Source organism: Bos mutus, chromosome 16 (genome assembly GCF_027580195.1).
Source record: "Bos mutus isolate GX-2022 chromosome 16, NWIPB_WYAK_1.1, whole genome shotgun sequence".
In the NCBI taxonomy this organism is placed as follows: Eukaryota; Metazoa; Chordata; class Mammalia; order Artiodactyla; family Bovidae; genus Bos; species Bos mutus.
This window is the reverse complement of record NC_091632.1, coordinates 14106464-14125006: the sequence shown is the minus strand read 5'-3', so window position 1 is coordinate 14125006 and position 18543 is coordinate 14106464. Positions and strand designations below refer to the sequence as shown.

General features: G+C 49.9%; 1 protein-coding gene and 1 non-coding gene across 2 annotated transcripts; one reads left to right on the top strand and one right to left on the bottom strand.

Annotated features, from left to right (window-relative positions):
* Nucleotides 1-716: 716 nt before the first annotated feature.
* Nucleotides 717-15597, top strand: RD3 (RD3 regulator of GUCY2D). Its single transcript, XM_005888572.2, has 3 exons — nt 717-844; nt 12033-12514; nt 14203-15597. Exons 2-3 carry the CDS (start codon nt 12219-12221, stop codon nt 14492-14494), a joined length of 588 nt encoding a protein of 195 aa, XP_005888634.1. The 5' UTR covers nt 717-844; nt 12033-12218; the 3' UTR covers nt 14495-15597.
* TRNAF-GAA (transfer RNA phenylalanine (anticodon GAA)) lies at nt 4022-4094 on the bottom strand. The gene has a single exon. It is a non-coding gene; the product is annotated as a tRNA-Phe (tRNA).
* Nucleotides 15598-18543: the final 2946 nt, after the last annotated feature.

Below are 18543 nucleotides of genomic sequence, written 5' to 3'. Positions count from 1 at the left end.
CCTCCTCTGCTGGGATTATTTCCTCAGCCTTGCCCCTCCTCCAGAGCATCAGAAGAAGAACTCTGCATACTTGAGCTTGCCTTGAGGGAAGGAGAGAATTTTCATGAGCCAAGAGTGGGGCAGGTGAGGGGGTGGTGATTAAAGGTGAGAGTTCCTGCCCTCGGCACCTGAATCACTCCTCAGAGGGAGTGGGTGGAAAGAGTGTGCTCTGGCCAGGAACCATCCAGCTAGTAGCTGGAGACATCTGCTCTGAGCAGGTCTTCCTAGGGCTCTACAGAGGGTGCAGCGAGCATGCCCTGGCTCCCCAGCTTGTGCCATCCCGAGCGCCAGCTGGGGGAGGCCGGGGCGGAGAAGGCCATCTGGACACGGGCTGCTCTCACCCCCTGGGTCTTCTCAGGTGACTGTCAAGTCAGATAGACTCCCTCTTCAGATAATACAGCTCAGGTGGAAGAGGCTTAGGTGGGTCTCCACGGCAACCACCAATCAGGAGCTGGGCTGCCTTGGGGTTCATCCGAGGAGCTGTGTGGTTCCAGCCTCTGGAGACACACACACAAATATTGCAAACACCAGCCCAGGGTGGATCCCTCCTCTGATCAGCATTGTTTTCTCTCAGCACAACTTCTGAGAGAGAGAGGAGGAGGAAGCACGAGGCGGCAGCCCGCAGCACAAGAGGAAGAGGAGGGAGGTGTTTGGATGTAGTTTCCCTTGACCCTGTCCTCCCGTGGCCGATGAACTTTCTGTCTTTCCCTGAAAGGATCCAGACGCTCTCGTCTCCCAGACAGGGAAGCAGAATCAGGACCCCCTGAGACCTTCACCTCCACACAGCCTGACCTCAGAAAGCCAGGTAAGAGGGTCACCTTCCCAGGGGACAGAAGTTACAGCAGTGGCCGGCTGAGCTGAGCTGGGTAGATGGGGACAGTCCACCGCGCTGTCTGAGTGTAGGACCCCGATGGCCACAGGGAGGCCCCGACTCTCTTCGTCTGTCCCACAAGAGGCGGCAGACTCTGCAGCATCCTCCTTGCCATGGCCTCGTCCCTGCTTCACAGACTCACAGGAAGTCATGGCTTCTGTCTACTCTGGAGGCAGCAAGCCTGTCAGGGAGGACCCAGCCCAAGGCTTCTCCCTTCTGCCTTTACGGAGAGGATCCACCTAGGGGGAAGCAAGTGTGTCAGCTGCTCAGTCGTGTCTGACTCTTTGCAACCCCTGGACTGTAGCCCACCAGGCTCCTCTGTCCATGGGACTCTCCAGCCAAGAATGCTGGAGTGGGATCTTCCCAACTCAGGGGGTCAAATGGGTCTCCTGCATTGCAGGAAGAGTCTTTACTATTTGAGCCACCAGAGAAGCTCAAGAGGGAAGCGAGGGGAAATGCAAATTAGAGTTTCTCTCCTTGATTTGAGCCTGCGACTTGAGAACCACAAAGTGTGAGGCTCGGAGCAGACTCTCAGGACACGACAGTGACCAAGGTGATGTGGGCGATGTGTGGGCCTCAGTTCCTTTGACTGCAGAGCTGCCCGTGAGTCCCCAAGATATGTTTGGGAGAACAGGCCTGGATGGGGCTTCAGGGACAGGATCAGGCTTGGGAAGGAGCATCCGCTATGGGACCAGCCCTCTCCTACGAATCAGTTGGAGGGAGATTTCTATCATATAAAGAGCAGGGCCCTCCCCTCAGGCAGAGTCTGGGGAGCAGAGCGTCCCCCACGACAGTGCCCAGGGCGTCTCCCCTGGGACAGTCACCAGGGTGACTCTTCACAGAAAAAGCAAAGGGCTTCTCTCCTAAGACAGGGACCAGGGCGTCTCCCTTCAGCCAGGGAGCAGAGTTACTTCTCTCAGAAAAAGACCTGGGTTCTTCCTTCAGATAGAGATCAGGGCAACTTGTCTCAGAAAAAGACCAGGGCATCTCCTCTCAGAAAGGGACCACAGTGACTTCTCTTAGAAAAAGGCCCGGACTGTCCCTTCAGACGGAGACCAGAGTATCTCCCCTCAGATAAGGACTGTGAATTCTCCTCTCAGACAGAGACCACAACAGCTTGTCTCAGAAGAAGACCAAGGTATCTCCTCTCAGACAAAGACCAGGGTGCTACTATCATATAAAGACCAGGGCTTTCCCCTCAGACAGAGTCCAGGAACCTCCCCTAAGACCGAGAGAGCATGGCGTCTCTCCTCAGAAAGGGACCAAGTCTTCTCCCCTCAGATGGAGACCAGAGCCCTCCCTTCAGACGCAGACCAGAGCCCCTCCCCTCAGATGAGGACCATGGATGGCATATCCTCTCAGATAGAGACCAGGGCAGTTTCTCTCAGAAAGAGACCAGGGTGTTTGCCCTCTGACAAAGACTTCCAAGGGGCGAGCTGGACCTGAGCACTCATCCCTCTCCTGTTTTCACTCCTGCCTCAGTCTGAGGAGGACTGACTGCCTCATTCCTTCATTCGTTCATTCATTCACTCAGAAACCACTCATTAGGGCCTACTGCCTCCCAGAAGATTCAACAGACACAGCTCTTCTCCTCATAGAGCTCATAGCCAAGTCAGGGAACGAGAAATACAACCAAAGAAGAGAGATGTATATTTGTTAGAGATGCTGCGATGAGAGATCTGCTAGCCTCTGCAGGGCAGTGAGAGGCAGACTGCAGCATCTTAAAAGATGAGCAGATGTTTCTCGGGTGGGCAGAGGCCCACAGGACTGGCTAAGTCCCACCTGGCTTGGTGGATTACAGGCTATTTTTCTATGACGCCAAAGAGAAATAAGGTAATTTGTACTCTGTGAAGTTGGTCTTGGCACAAACAAGGCTGGGAGGAAGGTGGGTTGGCAGAGGGAACACAGACTCTCTGCATGTTCTTCTTGGAGGCCTCTGCCCCGCCCTCGGGGCCGGCTTCCACAGATCCTCGCGGTCTACACTCCAGAGCTGCTGCTCTGGGCTCATGGGTTTTGAGGGGCGCACAGGGCAGCCCCTGCCCCAGCCTGCAGACGCCTGGCTCAGCTGTTAGGGCCCAGCTTTAGAGACGGGACTGGGTGGGCAGTTTTGTCCAGAGAAAACAGCTTCCCGGCAGAAAGTGCATGGTCCTTCCCTGGATGGTGAGAGCCTGGAGGCCTCGGTCCCCACCAGAGGCAGATGGTCTCTACACCTCTGGTGGGGGGCGAGGGTGGGTCAGAGCCTTGTTCCCTGTTCCACAGGCACACCCTGCATTGTTCCCACCTCAGAGACACCCCTGGTCCCCTCCTGTGCTAACTGCCAGGAACCAGACTCCTCCTGCCCTCGAGGGATGGGGCTCCTTTCTCCAGCGTATCAACAAGCTACAGCTGGTGCCAGTGTCACCCAGGGAGCCACGGAAAAGACATTATCCTCAGGGATGTTCAAAAATAGGCTGAAGGGAAGGCTCAGAGCTTGTGAGGTGGGAGGATAATGAAGCAGAAAGGAAGGGAAAGGAAGAGCAGAGAATGGAAGACAAAGGACTTGGGGAGCACAGCCCCAGAACAGGTGAGAGGTTGCTGGGACACGAGACTCCACCCCTGAGTTCTCCCTTCAACAGCTCTCCCAGTGCCAAGGCCCAGCAAGTCAGGAGCTGGACTGGGGTCAGGTTTGCCCCAAGCCAAGGGTCCTTGACCCTTTGGAAGTGTGTGAAGCCTGTGGATACATTCTCAGTGAAATGTTCCTCAATGCATACAATTAAATTCTTGCAATTACAAAAGAAACCACTGTATTGAAAGGCAGCTATTGAACATTTTTTCCCTGAAACCGGACTCCTATTGAAATATTTTTAAGCAATTTGAGATACAGTAATATATGTGCCTCTGTGAAAGTCACTCAGTCATGTCTGACTCTTTGCAACTCCATGATCTATACAGTCCATGGAATTCTTCAGGCCAGAATACTGGGGTAGGTAGCCTTTCCTTTCTCCAGGGCATCTTCCCAACCCAGGGATTGAACCCAGGTCTCCTGCATTGTGGGTGGATTCTTTACCAGCTGAGCCACCAGGGAAGCCCACAGATAACTGGAGTGGGTAGCCTATCCCTTCTCCCGCAGATCTTCCTGACCCAGGAATCAAACCTGGGTCTCCTGCATTTCAGGCAGATTCTTTACCAACTGAGCTATCAGGGAAGCCCTGTAGCCACACGTGAAATAGTAAACTCTAGTGGCAGGGCTAATGAGTATGATTTCACAGCCCTGACGAGCACAAACCATATTTCAAGAATAACAACTTTAAAGTATTATGAAAAAAGAATCTGACCTCTGAGGGAGATAAAACCGCCACAGGTGTACTGACACTGCCCTACTCAGGGGCCAGCATTCATAACTGACAAAAATATCACATTTCAGTTAAAGATAGAGGAGATAAAGATATTTTTTTTCCTATCCAAGTTTTAAAACTCTGAATTCTCCTGAAGCCCTTACACCAAGAGACAGTCATAGACGCAGACCAACCAACTTCTTGTTAGTTTACAAAGCACTTAAAGGGACATTACCTTGCCTTTTTTGATTGGTTGTGAGAACTTTTACATTTATTTTCGACGGCACTGGGCCTTTATTGTTGCACGCAGGCTTTCTCCAGTTGTGCCGAGCGGGGGCTACCTTCACGGTGGGGGCTTCTCACTGCAGTGGCTTCTCTTGTCGCTGAGCCTGAGTTCTAGGTGTGTGAGCCTCAGCAGTTGTAGCACACGGGCTTAGTTGCTCCAAGGCATGTGGAATCTTCCTGGACCAGGGATGGAACACACGTCCCCTGTCTTGGCAGGCAGGTTCTTATCCACTGTATCACCAGGGAAGTCCACATTACCTTATTTAGTCTTCATAGTAACTTGAAGTAGGTACCTTATTACCCCATCTTACAGATGGGGAAACTTGGAGCAATGAAGGCAACTTGGGAAGGCAGTACAGAGTGGGAGCGGAAGGGCATAGGAGTTGAATTTAGGATTTCTCTGCTAAAACCTTGGCTCTCCTCACTCCACCAGCCTGCCTCACCTGAGCTGGTGAGGAACCAAAGGGCAGTGGCCTGCCCCCTACTGGATGGCAGCACCCTTCCAGACAGCACAGAGATGGCTTGTCTCCTTGGGCTCACTCCTGCCTTGGATGCACGCTCCTGGAGGGAGCCCCAGACCTGCACCGGGACAGGTACACTGCACACACCCCCACCCGTGTTTACTGAGTCGCGAGCGCGTCATGAGTCAGAATTCAGGCCCGGGCTTTGGTCCCGCCCACCCAGAGCCTCCCAGCACACGCCACCGTTCACTACCTCACCACCACCCCCAACTGTGGAGAAACACCACAGCACTACTCACGAGTCAGGTCTAAACTGTGGGCAGAGGTGCTGAGGGGCAAGTCAGCCGCTAGATAGAATAGACTGAGAAGGCTTCCTGCAAGAAGTGAGCTTTGAGCCAGATGTATTCCAACTTGTAAATTATAAATCGCTCAAACACGCAATAAAATTGGAATAATAGTGCAAAAAAACAATCATAAATTCCCCCTGGACAAAGTGATTGTTAGTATTTTACCCTACCTGAATGCATGTGTGTACCTGGACATGTGGCATCATCTGAACGACTGGAATGTGAGACCTTGTAGACAATCGTTGACACTCAGCCAGGAACACTCCAGCATTGCCTCCCAAGATTGCACTATTTGTCAAGATTCCCCTAGAACCATAATTACCATTTTTTTCCCCTTCCTGCCGGAGAAGGCATTGGCACCCCGCTCCAGTACTCTTGCCTGGAAAATCCCATGGGCAGAGGAGCCTGGTAGGCTGCAGTCCATGGGGTCGCTAAGAGTCAGACACGACTGAGCGACTTCACTTTCACTTTTCACTTTCATGCATTGGAGAAGGAAATGGCAACCCACTCCAGTGTTCTTGCCTGGAGAATCCTAGGGATGGGGGAGCCTGGTGGGCTGCCGTCTATGGGGTCGCACAGAGTCGGACACGACTGAAGTGACTTAGCAGTAGCAGTTCCCTTCCTGCTAGGAGGTGCCATGTCATTTATTGAAAACAAAACAAAAACAAAAACAAAACAGGGCAAACACATTTCTTAATAAGTGCAGTTTGTTAAAAGTTCTGTTAAAGCATATGGGTCAAGGGGAAGTAAAAATAATCAGAGGATCACTGTAGGAAAAACCTTTAGGTCTGGCACTGGGAGACCTCTAGAGAGGAGCAGTGGGAGAAACTTCATGTTCTGAAGGGTAGGAGCCCCCCAACTCCCTTCTTCCCTCTCACCCGCTTAATCCCACCAGAAACTACCAAGATGCCCAGAATAAAAGGTTTCAAGTTCAATAGTCACACTCTCTCCAAATACAAAAAGCAGGTACAATTCAACTCAGAAGCTTGTGTGCAAAGTTCAGGGAAACTGAGACATTGTATAGAAAGTTAGGTTAAAGATGATTCTGTGGTTTTGTTTTGTGTGTGTTTTGAGGGTGTGTCTCTTCCTCTGTCACCTGAACTCAGCAAAGAAATGGTTATCCTGATGAAATATCAACAGCTGACCCACAGTAAAAACGGATAAATTCTAAAAATTAAAAAAAAAGCATAATTACCAAAAAAATATCTGTCACTGCTTCCCCCCTCTGCATTTTGCTTTTTGAAACTTTTGCTTTTTTAAGTTTTTGATTTTTTTTTTTAAATTCTGAAAAGTAGACAGTAAAACAGCTCCTGGAAGAATTTACAACCAACTGCATGAGAGTCTGGGAAGCTGAGGGGCTAATTATCATTTTTATACCCTAGAAAAGCAACACCCATTCCCTAACATACAGCTCACACTCAGATTTTCCCAGATGTCCTAATGTTTTAAAAACACAGATTCAAACAATGCTTGTGTGTTGGATGCAGATTGCAGGTGCTGTTCCTGAACAGCAAGCAGATATTCCTCATGGGAAGGTTCTGGAGTCACTTGGCAGGATTTGAGCGGGAGCGAGGGCTTTAGCTGGGAGTTTGGCTCTGCCATGTGGGTTAATCCAACGCAAGGGAGGGGCAGAATCCAACTGGGCAAGACCACCTAACAGCAGTTCTGATGAACCTTCTGGGTGTCTTTAGTCTTAATCAGACCACAACCTGCCGTCATGTGCTTCCCAACACAGACTCAGGTCCTGGGGAGGCCCGGGGATAAGCCAACCAGCCACCTCTGGCATTGTCTAGTCTGCCTGCCTCTCTGTTTCTGCATTCCCTCCTTCCCTCTACCTCTCCACCTCTCCCTTATGTCTTCCCTCCTTCCCTCCATCTCCCCCTCCCTCTCTCCTCTGACCTTAAGAGCTTAATCAGACCTGTTGGAGAGCCTCCAGGAGAACAGCTGGCACCAGTGACAGATATAGCTCCGGCAGAAATCTTGTCTCTGTTACAGCCTCCAGCCTGGGCTGGGAGGCAGGGATTGGAGGGAGGAGAAAATTCAAAACACCCCACCCCTCTCCACCCTCTGAGGGCCCAGCCCCTGGGCCAGAGAAACTGAGAGCCCACCGAGCCTGGGACTCAAGCGGGATCCCCGCCCAGGCTCTGCCATCTGCCGTGGGCTGAGCACCCCATTTCTGGCAGCCGACTCGAGTCAGGGGCACAGACTTCCACCTGGGAAGAGGGCACCCGCCCCATCCTGGTCTGCACTCTGGCTTCCCCAACCCAGGGCAAGGAGTCCGGGGGAGTCCAGAGATGTGCCCACCCTGAGGTCACATCCCCTCCAGGTCAGGCCTTAGGTGCTGAGATCCAGAAATCCTTGCCTGGACAGTCACCCACCCACTTCCAGAGCTGGAGCAGGACCCCTCCCTCGTGGGAGCAACATCATCGTGGGAGCAACCCTAGGTCTGAGGGAGGCTAAGAGGCCCTGTTGGCAGGGATGTGGGTGGGCCTGGACATGAAGCTCGGCATCTCCCTGCATGTCTGCAAGGCCCCTTGGGCTGAGACTAGAAAGAGGGGACGGGCTAAGGGCCAAGAACTGGCTCAACCCACATCTCCACGTACCAGCAAAGAACTCCACAGAGTCCAAGAATTCTCAGCTTGAATCAGACCCTCCCAGTTGTTATGAAGGTTTATTTGACAAGGAAGAAAGAGAACGTATTTTATTGAATAGTTCATTAGCTTAATTTGTAATTTGCGAATATTTAAACATATGGTATGCAAGCCTCTATCTGCAGCACTGCCCCAAGGCCCTGGCACATGGGAGCCATGGGCCTACTGCTCAAGCCTGGTGCCCTTACCAGGCCTGGAGTAGATGTTAAGAGGTCAGTTTTCCTGGAGACATAAGTTATCTCCAGGGTTTTCTCACCTCCTCTTTCTGTATGTTTCTCCCTGCTGCAGGAAGACCTTCCAAGACCAAACCATTCTCCTTTCAACTTAAATGTAATTCCAGACTAAGAAGAAAAAAAATGCCCTTAAGGAGGGCAGGGCTTGACCCAAAAATGAATCCTTCAAAATGGGCCTTAGGAAGGGGGAGAAATTTTGGAATGGGAAGGGATTGTCTAGGTAGATTTCTAGCCCAGCTACACACACACCCACACACACACACACACACACACCCACACACACCCACACACACACACAGCAAGGACTAAAGCCCCACAGGGCAACTCTATCCATTACTCTGGTATTTATTCAAACAAGTTAGAAAGCAAGTGTCACTCCATTTATTATGGATGTCTGCTGAACACTGGGCTTCCCAGGTGCTGCTAGTGGCAAAGAACCCACCTGCTAATGCAGGAGACGTGGGTTCGATCCCTGGGTCAAGAAGATCCCCTGGAGGAGGACATGGCAACCCACTCCAGTATTCCTGCCTGGAGAATTCCAAGGACAGAGGAGCCCGGCAGGCTCCAGTCCATGGAGCTGCAAAGAGTAGAAAAGGACCGAAGCGACTGAGCACACACTGAACACTTGCTACAGGCCAGACCTTGTGCCTGGCTCTGGGGCCTGGGTAGGATGATGCTCAAGACCTGGGTCCTCGCTCTGGCTGGAGAGGGACACACAGGCCATCATGGTTTGCTGTGCCATGTTGGACTATGCCATGATGGGGTAAGCACAGAATACCTGGGAGCCTGGTCAGGGAGGATGGGGAAGGCTCCTAAAGGAAACAGAGTATGAGCTAAGAGCTGAGGTGGGGCTCATTCAGGAATTGAGGATGTGCAAAGCCCTAAAAGCAAGAGGCAGCAGGGTGCATTCAGGGAATGGAGGGTGGGGTTGGGGAGGGTGTTAGGGGAGCATAGGGGTAAGGAGAGGTTTGGTGAGTCATGAAGCTGAAGATGTAAACAGGAGCCACATGATAAAGGGCCTTGAAGCCACTTAAGGGGTCTGAATCTAATCTGGAGGATAATCAGGAATTGTTGAAAGCCTTTAAGCACCCCAGGGTTTAAATCTAGGATGATGCAAAGATCTTCAATCTAGACCCCTTTGCTATTGAAGGCCTCGCTCCACATCACCTCAAATATCATCAAATGAATTCACATTATAATTATTTTTTAATAAAAATGTAGAAAGGAGTTTCATTACTTAAATTTGAAATTTTTATTAATTTCAATTTTGTAGATCTCTACTTATATTTTGAGGCCAGTGACATTTTGGGGGGATGGGGGAAGACAGGTCCTTAGACAGCTCAGAGACCCCATGCATGGTGTTATGGTATCTAATTGATCTCAGGTGGCCTCGGCCTGCAGTGACTTGAAGCAAGCCTTCGGCTCCTGGCCAGAGACTGAAGTCAGGCCACAGACATGAAAGCACCGAATTCTAGCCACTAGACTAGTGGTCAGTGACAAGGCCATGGTTCTTCAGCTTTGCAGAAAAGAACTCCCTCCAAGATGGAAAGTAGTGAAATAAGTATTTATTAGGAGGAAAAGAGTATAGTACATATGTATAGACACAGGGACAGACTCAGAGAGAGTCACTGAGGCGCACCCTTGTGGTAGTTTCAACTACTTTTATGGGGCATTTCTTTCAAGTTTCCTTTGGCCAGTCATTTTGGTTTGCCGGGTTCAGAGTCCATATTTAGTATATCTCAGGATCCTCCCAACCAGGGATCAAAGCTATGCCCCCTGCAGTGAAGGCGCAGCCTCTTAATCACTGGACCATCAGGGAAGTCTTGTGTTCTTTTAAAAAAACACAAGCACTCCAGGAAAAAATTACACATTCAGTTACAACATCTCTGCCTGACTGATCAGATCCCCTGGCAGAGAGATTCCTGGGGCCTCAGGGCTCTCAGGACAGAGCAGAACCCACCCCCATCTCTCAGCCCCTTCCCAACACTATTGCCCAACTACATGATTCTGGACATATAAAGCAGTGAAGACCAAGAAGAAAAAGTGCTAACTGCCCCTGATCCCAATAGCACAGTCTGATGGTCTCTTCTTCCTTCCCAGGCTCCCAGAAAGGCATCAGGATATGTAATCTGAGGCCTCCATGATGGTGATACACTCAGACTAAGTGGAGGATGAACACTACTATATTTCCTAATTACGATGGTTGCTAAGAGAAGTCGTTGTTTTCTGCATGGGCAAATAGGAAGCTTGATTTGTGCCACTCCCAGAAGCTACTGATACCCCACAATCATTTTCCCATTTGTGTTTGATTCCCCAACGTCAACAATTCATTTCTTTGGGCCAACCCTCTCTGGTGCAGGGTGGCAGGAAGGCTGCCTAAAAAAAAAGATGTGAGTCTTCAGGAGGTGACGCGTGCCTCATCCCCATGTTCTTGTGAGTTCATTGAACCTCTTTTGTCTGCATCTAGAGGGTCTAGGCAAGAATAAGACCACTGCTGCATGCAAGGGGGAGCTCCTTGGAGGGGAGAAGGGCATAGGAAGGGGAAGCGAGCCTCCTCAAAGACCCAGTTCAGGTTTTAGCCCAGGAATGGAGCTCACCTTCACTGTTGTCAGAGGCATGAACCCACTTCCAGCAGGCAGCAGGGCATGCCTGAGATGGCAGTCCAGTCACTCATTCACGTGTTCATCCATCATTCACTTATCCATCCATCTAGTCATTCAGTCATTCACCAAACCTATACTGAGCAAGACCCTGTGGGAATATGATGAATTAGGATCCCCTGTCACACCTGATGCTTCTTGCACACATCTCACCTTGTACCATGGCAGGATCTTCTATCTGGGATATCTGCTCCATCAGTCCATGTGTCTTAAGGCTGCACTCACCATTCAGCCTTCTCTCATCCACAAGGCTTTTCAAAACCCCTTTCATCATCCAGAGTCACTCCTTCCCCATCCCTACCCCAGCAGTACTGACTCCATGCTTCACCAGTCACATTTACCTCTTTCCACTTAAATTATGGCTTTTACTCATCAAGTCTTGTATCTGCTGGAGAGCAGGGTCCAGACATGCTATCATGCTTGTGTTCCTCCGCAGATGTGTACACTGTGCTTGATTAATGCTTCTACCTGATGAATGATGAATAAATGAATGAATGGTGGGTAAGTTGTATCATTTACAGGACAATATCAGTCCCATACAATCTTCAGCTTTTTTCAGCAACAGATTGGGGGCATTTCCTGTTATGAAAACATCTGTTCTGAATGTGTGTGTTTATTTCCCTTTAAACCACAGGGATAAGATTATGCTCAGCCATACAGCATTGTTAAAAGGTAAACTGAGGCATATTAAAATTTTTTAAAAGTTTATTTGAGCAAAAAAAAAGTCTGTTGAAATCTAGCAAATATCAAGGAGCTCTGAGGAGCTGTACCAAATGAAACACTTTTATAGTCAGAAGGGAGCGGGAACAAGGATGTTAAAGCAAAAAAAGCAAATTGGTTGCTGCAAAGTTATTATCCTTTAGGCACTGGCAGAGGGCTATCAGGCAGATTACTTAACTAGTGCTGATCAAGTGATTCCTGTGAGAGGCGAAACTAAGTCTAGGTTTGGTGACGTGGGGGTTAGCATAAGGACTCCATTTGGGGCCTGTTGCCTTATTTTTAACAGTATGTTTCCATCTTTGTTTGGAGTGACCAAGGATCTGGAAGCTCAATCATCTGGACGCTTTAGAGACTTTTATGGCCATGAGATTATCTTACTTTTATGCGGTGCTTGGAGCTTCCCAAGTTAATTCACAACTGCTTCTCACAACACCACGACTTTGTCTTACAGACTTAGAAACGATTGCTCAGAGAGGTTAAGCGTCTTACGTCCTACCCGAGGCCGCCCAGCTGTGAAGGGGGAGGTCTTCTCACTCGGGCCTCAGCTCTCCCCGCCTCACCCCGTTCTCCCCACCTTGGCTGACAGAGGGGCTGAGGAAGACGCACTCCTGCCCCGCCCCGGCAGGGCCTGGAGGCCATGTCCCTGCTCCCGTGGCTCCGGGGGAACGAGGCGCCGCCACGGCCGTCGCCGCGGAGCCCGGCGGAGATGGTGCTGGAGACGCTCATGGTGGAGCTGGCGGGGCAGATGCGCGAGGCTGAGCGGCAGCAGCGGGAGCGCAGCCACGCGGTGAGGAAGGTCTGCACCCGCGTGGACTACAGCTGGCTGGCCAGCGCGCCGCGGCCCGCATACGACCTCAGCCCCGGCGAGAGGCTGCAGCTGGAGGACGTCTGCGCCAAGATCCACCCGGCCTACTGTGGGCCCGCCATCCTCAGGTAACTCCCACCGTCCTCGGGTAACTCCAGATATCCTCAGACAACTCCAGACATCCTCAGGTAACTCAGGTAACTCCCCGCCGTCCTCAGGGAACTCCCACCACCCTCAGGCAACTCCAGACATCCTCAGGTAACTCAGGTAACTCCCCACCATCCTCGGGTAACTCCAGACATCCTCAGGTAACTCAGGTAACTCCCACCACCCTCAGGTAACTCCAGACACCCTCGGGTAACTCAGGTAACTCCCCACCATCCTCAGGTAACTCCAGACATCCTCAGGTAACTCAGGTAACTCCCATCATCCTCAGGTAACTCCCACCATCCTTAGGCAACTCCAGACATCCTCAGGTAACTCAGGTAACTCCCCACCCTCCTCAGGCAACTCCAGACATCCTCAGGTAACTCAGGTAACTCCCACCATCCTCAGGTAACTCCAGACATCCTCAGGTAACTCCAGACATCCTCAGGTAACTCAGGTAACTCCCATCATCCTCAGGTAACTCCCACCATCCTTGGGCAACTCCAGACATCCTCAGGTAACTCAGGTAACTCCCCACCCTCCTCAGGCAACTCCAGACATCCTCAGGTAACTCAGGTAACTCCCACCATCCTCAGGTAACTCCAGACATCCTCAGGTAACTCTAGACATCCTCAGGTAACTCAGGTAACTCCCACCATCCTCAGGTAGCTCCAGACATCCTCAGGTAACTCCCCTCAAGGCACCGTGCAGGGACACTCCCAGGCTCCGGAGGTGCGCGGCCTGGAGCCCCAGGAACTAATAATCTCACGGAAATGGAGCCCGGGGCCTGGATGAGCAGGGATCCGTTAGAAGGAGCAAGGCAGGAGGAAGAAAGAGGCCATGGTTGCCAGGTCAGTGCTAGAGGCTGAGGGAGGCAGGAGGCAGCTCCCAGAGACACGTGAGCTTTTGAGGTGTTTTTCAGAAAAGAACCCACGTTTATTTGCAATAGAAACCACGGTCTGAAAAAAAAAAAAAAAACTATTAGCAAATGTAGAATCTGTGTTCTGTTTGGGGTCACACCAAGAAACCAGGTATTACATGAAGTTGCTAGCGGTGGTTCTTTCTGGAGCTCCAAGCCAGAGACCTTGGAGACAGAGGAAACAGCTTGGGAACACACGCAGGAATCTCGGAGAACCTGGGGCCCTGGGGAACCGCACTCCTGGCTGCAGCGCAGACAGGAAGTAACCAGGAGACTGATGAGCAGAACCAAACAGCTCGCACCCTCAGCCAGGAGGTGGCGGCGAGCTATGGAAGGACCATCACAGGGCGGTGAAACCATCGGATGTACATTTCAGGGAGATCACTCGGGCCAGTGAGGCCAGAAAAACCCCAGTGGGTTCCCCTCACTACATCGATAACCGAAGCAGCTACCAGTATCTTTCCCTATGTTAGTGCATTAATCTCACCAAAAAATAAAAAGTAGCTGTGACCCCAGTTTACAGATGTGGAAGCTGAGTCTCATGGAGGCCAGGAGTAGCAGAGGTGGACCTCAGTATGGGCTGGAGCGTTAGGAGGTGGGGTGGATTTCTGACTCAGAAGAAGTGGGCAAGTGGAGAAGCTGGGAATTTCCCACTGTGGGGGTGGAGGGGGGCGCGCATGGACGCCCTTGGGGTCGCGCGCTGTCACACCCACCGCAGCCCTGCCTGATCTTCCGGCCCCCTGCACCCAGGTTCCGGCAGCTGGTGGCGGAGCAGGAGCCGGAGGTGCAGGAGGTGTCCCGGCTTTTCCGCTCGGTGCTGCAGGAGGTCCTGGAGAGGATGGAGGAGGAGGAGGAGGCGCAACGGCTGACGCGCCAGTGGAGCCTGCGGGCCCCCCGAAGCACCCTGACCACCTTCAGGAGCCGTGCGCGCATCGCCCCCTTTGCCAGCGACATCCACACCATCTCCGAGGACGTGGAGCGGGACACGCCGCCGCCGCGGGCCTGGAGCTTGCCCGAGTTCCGGGCACGGAAGGAGGACTGATCCTGCCTCCCCTGCCGGGGGCGGGGCCCCCTCTGGGAGGGTATGATAGACCTGGATCATCCCGCGTCCTGGAACCTCCCCACTCTGCCCCGACCCCGACGTGGGGCCAAAATGACTGCCCATCCCAAGATATGCCTGTAAGACAGAGCAACCCCTCCCCGCCCGGCCTCTCCCACTGACCGCCAGGCCTAGAGTCAGGGATCGCAAGTCGGCTGGAGCAGCCCTTTCCCTGCCCCGCAGAGATTTTTGAGGGTCTCAGCAGACAGACCACCACCTCTTCCCCATCTCCTGCTTCTGTCTAGAACGGAAGAGTGGCCCTGCCTTTTGCCAAGTCACGAGTTCTCACTCCAATTTAAGGATGTCCCATCACCCCCACTCCCTGGATAGTGATGAGGGATGACCCGTTGGCTGGTGGTTATTCTCTGCTGGTGACTGTCGTGCACCCCACCACAGCCAGTGGGTCCCAGCCTGGTGGGTGGGCAGAGCTGGAAGGGACCACCGGTCCACTCTCCTCAACTAGTGAGTGAGGAAATAGGCTCAGAAGCGGGCGGGATTCTGCCACCGTTAACTGCAGCCTGATCCCCTTGGGCCGTGAGCTTGTTCCCTTACACAGGTATCTCTGCCCCTGAATCTGTGAGTCCTGGACTATAATGCGACAAGCCCAAGGGCTGATCTCCACCTGCCTGTGGTCTGACCCATCTTTTACCTTGGCACTGGTATGGGGGTCTGAAGTAGCTGGGGGCAGAGGTGGGTTGCTATTACCCCACCCCACAGTGTCATCATGTGGGAGGGGCCAGTCCCCAGCAGAAACTTCCAGAAGCTAAGCTTCAGGGCCTTTGGACTTGCTGCTCCAGAAAGTCAGGTGTTTGACTCCAGGGTCCCTTCTCTACCTGGTTGTGCCTGCTCTTTGACTTTCTTCAGAGAATTGATGTCCAGACTTGTAACTGACCTCAAGGTACCCAAGTGAAATATTCCAGAACCTCCCCACAGGCTTCACTGTCCTTCCATTTCTATCCCAGTTAGATCTTGGTGATGGGCATATGATTATCCAGCGTGTGGATCAACAGTGGCAGACGTGGAAGTCCAGGCAGCCTCCCCACATACTCTGGGCTGAAGTTGGGTGGGTGGGGGATGGGTGGGAACATGTCTGGCCCCAATTACCAGTGTGTGCTCAGAAAATCCAAGTGGGTTTTAATATTGTGTGCACTAAGTCACTGCAGTCGTGTCTGACTCTCTGCCACCTTATCGACTGCAGCCTGCCAGGCTCCTCTGACCAAGGGATTCTCCAGGCAAGAATACTGGAGTGCGTTGCCATGTACTTCTACAGGGGATCTGCCTGACTCAGGGATTGAACCTGTGTCTCTTTTGTCTCCTGTAATGGTAGGCAGGTTCTTTACCACTAGTGCCAACTGGGAAGCCCAGGTCTAAATAAAATGCCAGAAGGAGACAGTTCAACAGCGGGGGGAAATCTGTATATTCCCTGACCAAACTTAGTGGGAAAAAAGTTCTTTTTATGATCTGGTTTTGGATATTTTCACTCAGATCTGGACAAGAGAATTATAGGATGGTGGAAAACCTCTCATCCAACGCTAATAGGATGAAAGAGTTAATTGACTTGTGAACACGGTTGGTGAAAGTTGAGAATCACTTAAATAAACATACACATCTAAAATATCTTACATATTCTAAGACATAAAGATGTTCGTTCAGTTGCTAAACTTTTAATGTAGACTGAAGCTGCGTTCACTTTTTTGGTGACATGTGTGGGTTGTCTGATGGGAGTTCTGCACTTATGTTTTATTTTTTGTGTGTACTTTAATCATAACAACAAGAACAACTGGTATAAACAGATTTTGGCCTCTCATGAAAACCCTTCCTGCCCACCTCAATCAAGACAGACTGACCCCCACCAGCTTCAGACCCCAGTCACCTACTGGAGGAAGTCCCAGCTGGCAGCACTCAGACCCATAAGTTACTCCTCTGGATTCAGGTCATTAAATGGAGTAGTGAGACCTAAATTTCTGGTATTATAAACCCAGTGACAACAAATGAAAGAACAAAATAGTTTGAGAATCTCCTTTTGAGTGTTGTATCCGGAGGAGATGGGTTGAGTCTGCTCCAGACTGGGTAGTTTCTTTGCATTCAGCTCAACACCACTGGCCACTAGAGGGAGTCAAGTGGGTGTGGGAACCACTTCCTGATAACATTTTCTTTTGCTGAGCTGTTTGTTTCTGTTTTTCTCTTGTTTCGCCTTATGAACATTTTCAGATACAGAAATGTAGAGAGGAAAGTGTATGGAGTTTCCATATGCCCATCACCAAGGCTTAAAAGTTAATAACATGTTGCCATATTTGCTTTTCTACTTTTTGGTGAAGTATTTAAAAGTAAATCCTAGACATCATAATATTTTACCCCTGAATACTTCAGGATGCACTGCAAAGGAATAAGAAAATTTCCTGTGTAACTACAGTAGAATACTATCACCCTTCCCCAGATTAACAGTAATTCTTTAGTATTATCTAATGCCCAAACCACATTGAAATTTCTCTAGCTTTTCCCAACCAATGATCTTTGCAGTTTATTTCTTTGAATGAGGATCTGATTTGTTTTATTCTTGGTCATATAGTGTTTATTTAATTCCACAATAAAGTGTTGGTTAAAAAGAGTGCTTATGAAACATGAGTGTTAGTGTGTGGTAAGTTAATGACGGCACATAAATGATAACAATTCTGCAAATTAGCCTACGGATGCTCTTTACTCAGATACTGTTTTATTCTTCTGATTAAAGTTCTTCCAGAGCAACCAAGATTTTCTAATATCTTGAAAAATAACATCAAAAATAATAATGACAATTATTTGTCAAAAGTAATTTGACTTTCATTTGGTGAAAATACTCTTCACATTTATGTATCTTATTTTTTGAGACATTCATGCAAATGGCAACTGTAAACCTTATCCTCTTTTCTTGCCATTTAGAAACAAAACACTAAAATTTGTCAAAATAACTTGAGGGAAATCTCAAGAATTCTAATAGTAGGTAATGAAAAAACTATCTTTTGATGCCATCAACACATAGTGAAATTCAGTCTGTCATTTTTTTTTTCAGGATAAAGAACTATTTGTATATTTATTTAATAAATTCTTGTATAGATAAATATTGTCAGTCTGTCTTATATTCATGTGTTTCTCTAACAAAACACAGTATGTTATTTGAAAATTCATTCAACCTAAATGACAAATCATTTTTAGACAGTTATTTAAAATCAGTTTAACACCTTGCATCATTTGTTAAATAGAGAAACTGGCATCTGTTTCCTTATGAGTATTATTACATATTATATTAAGTTTGCCTTATTATATTAAGATGCTAATCTAAAAATAAAAACCATGACTTTATCATAATCAAGGCAGAAATAGCAAGATTATTTTTTAAAGTTTCTAAAAAATGTCCAAGCGTTTTTTTTTTTTTTTACAAAGAAAGGCATTCACGAGCTGACCAAAGTTGGGGAGTGTTCTCTAGCACATCTGATTGTGTTGCATTCCAGTTCCAGTTCCCTTGCTGGAACAAATGCAGCATTCCCAGAGCCCAGCAGTTGGCAGTCCTCCAGCCGTCTCCCCTCCCAGCTAGCATTCGGTGCGGGGAGGATTCCACTCCAGGAACAAGCCATTCCTCTCCACCTAGCCAGAATCCTGAGGCTAACAGCTTAGAACTGCTTTCGGCTTGGGCTTGCTGGTAGGGAGCTGGGGGCCTCTGAGAGGCTCTCATAAAGTATCCAGGATCCGGAACACAGGGCAGCGTGGATTGAGGTCAGCCTTTCCTGGGTAGAAAAGAAATCAAGCCAGCAGGCAAAGAAGCTGTTCCAACATGTGGCTTCATGGATGTGAGAAATACATCTTTTACCCAAATGAGCCAGTCCAACACTATTGCTGTGGATAGAAATGGCTTCTTCATCAAGAAAATTCCAAAGGTTAATCCAGGGCTTCCCTGTAGCTCAGATGGTAAAGAATCTGCCTGAAACACAGGAGACCCACGTTCCATCCCAGGGTCG

Coding starts and splice junctions, on each gene's coding strand:
- RD3 (XM_005888572.2), top strand. CDS start 12,219: ATGTCCCTGCTCCCGTGGCTCCGGGGGAACGAGGCGCCGCCACGGCCG. Junction 12,515..14,202: donor TGTGGGCCCGCCATCCTCAG/GTAACTCCCACC, acceptor CCCTGCACCCAG/GTTCCGGCAGCTGGTGGCGG.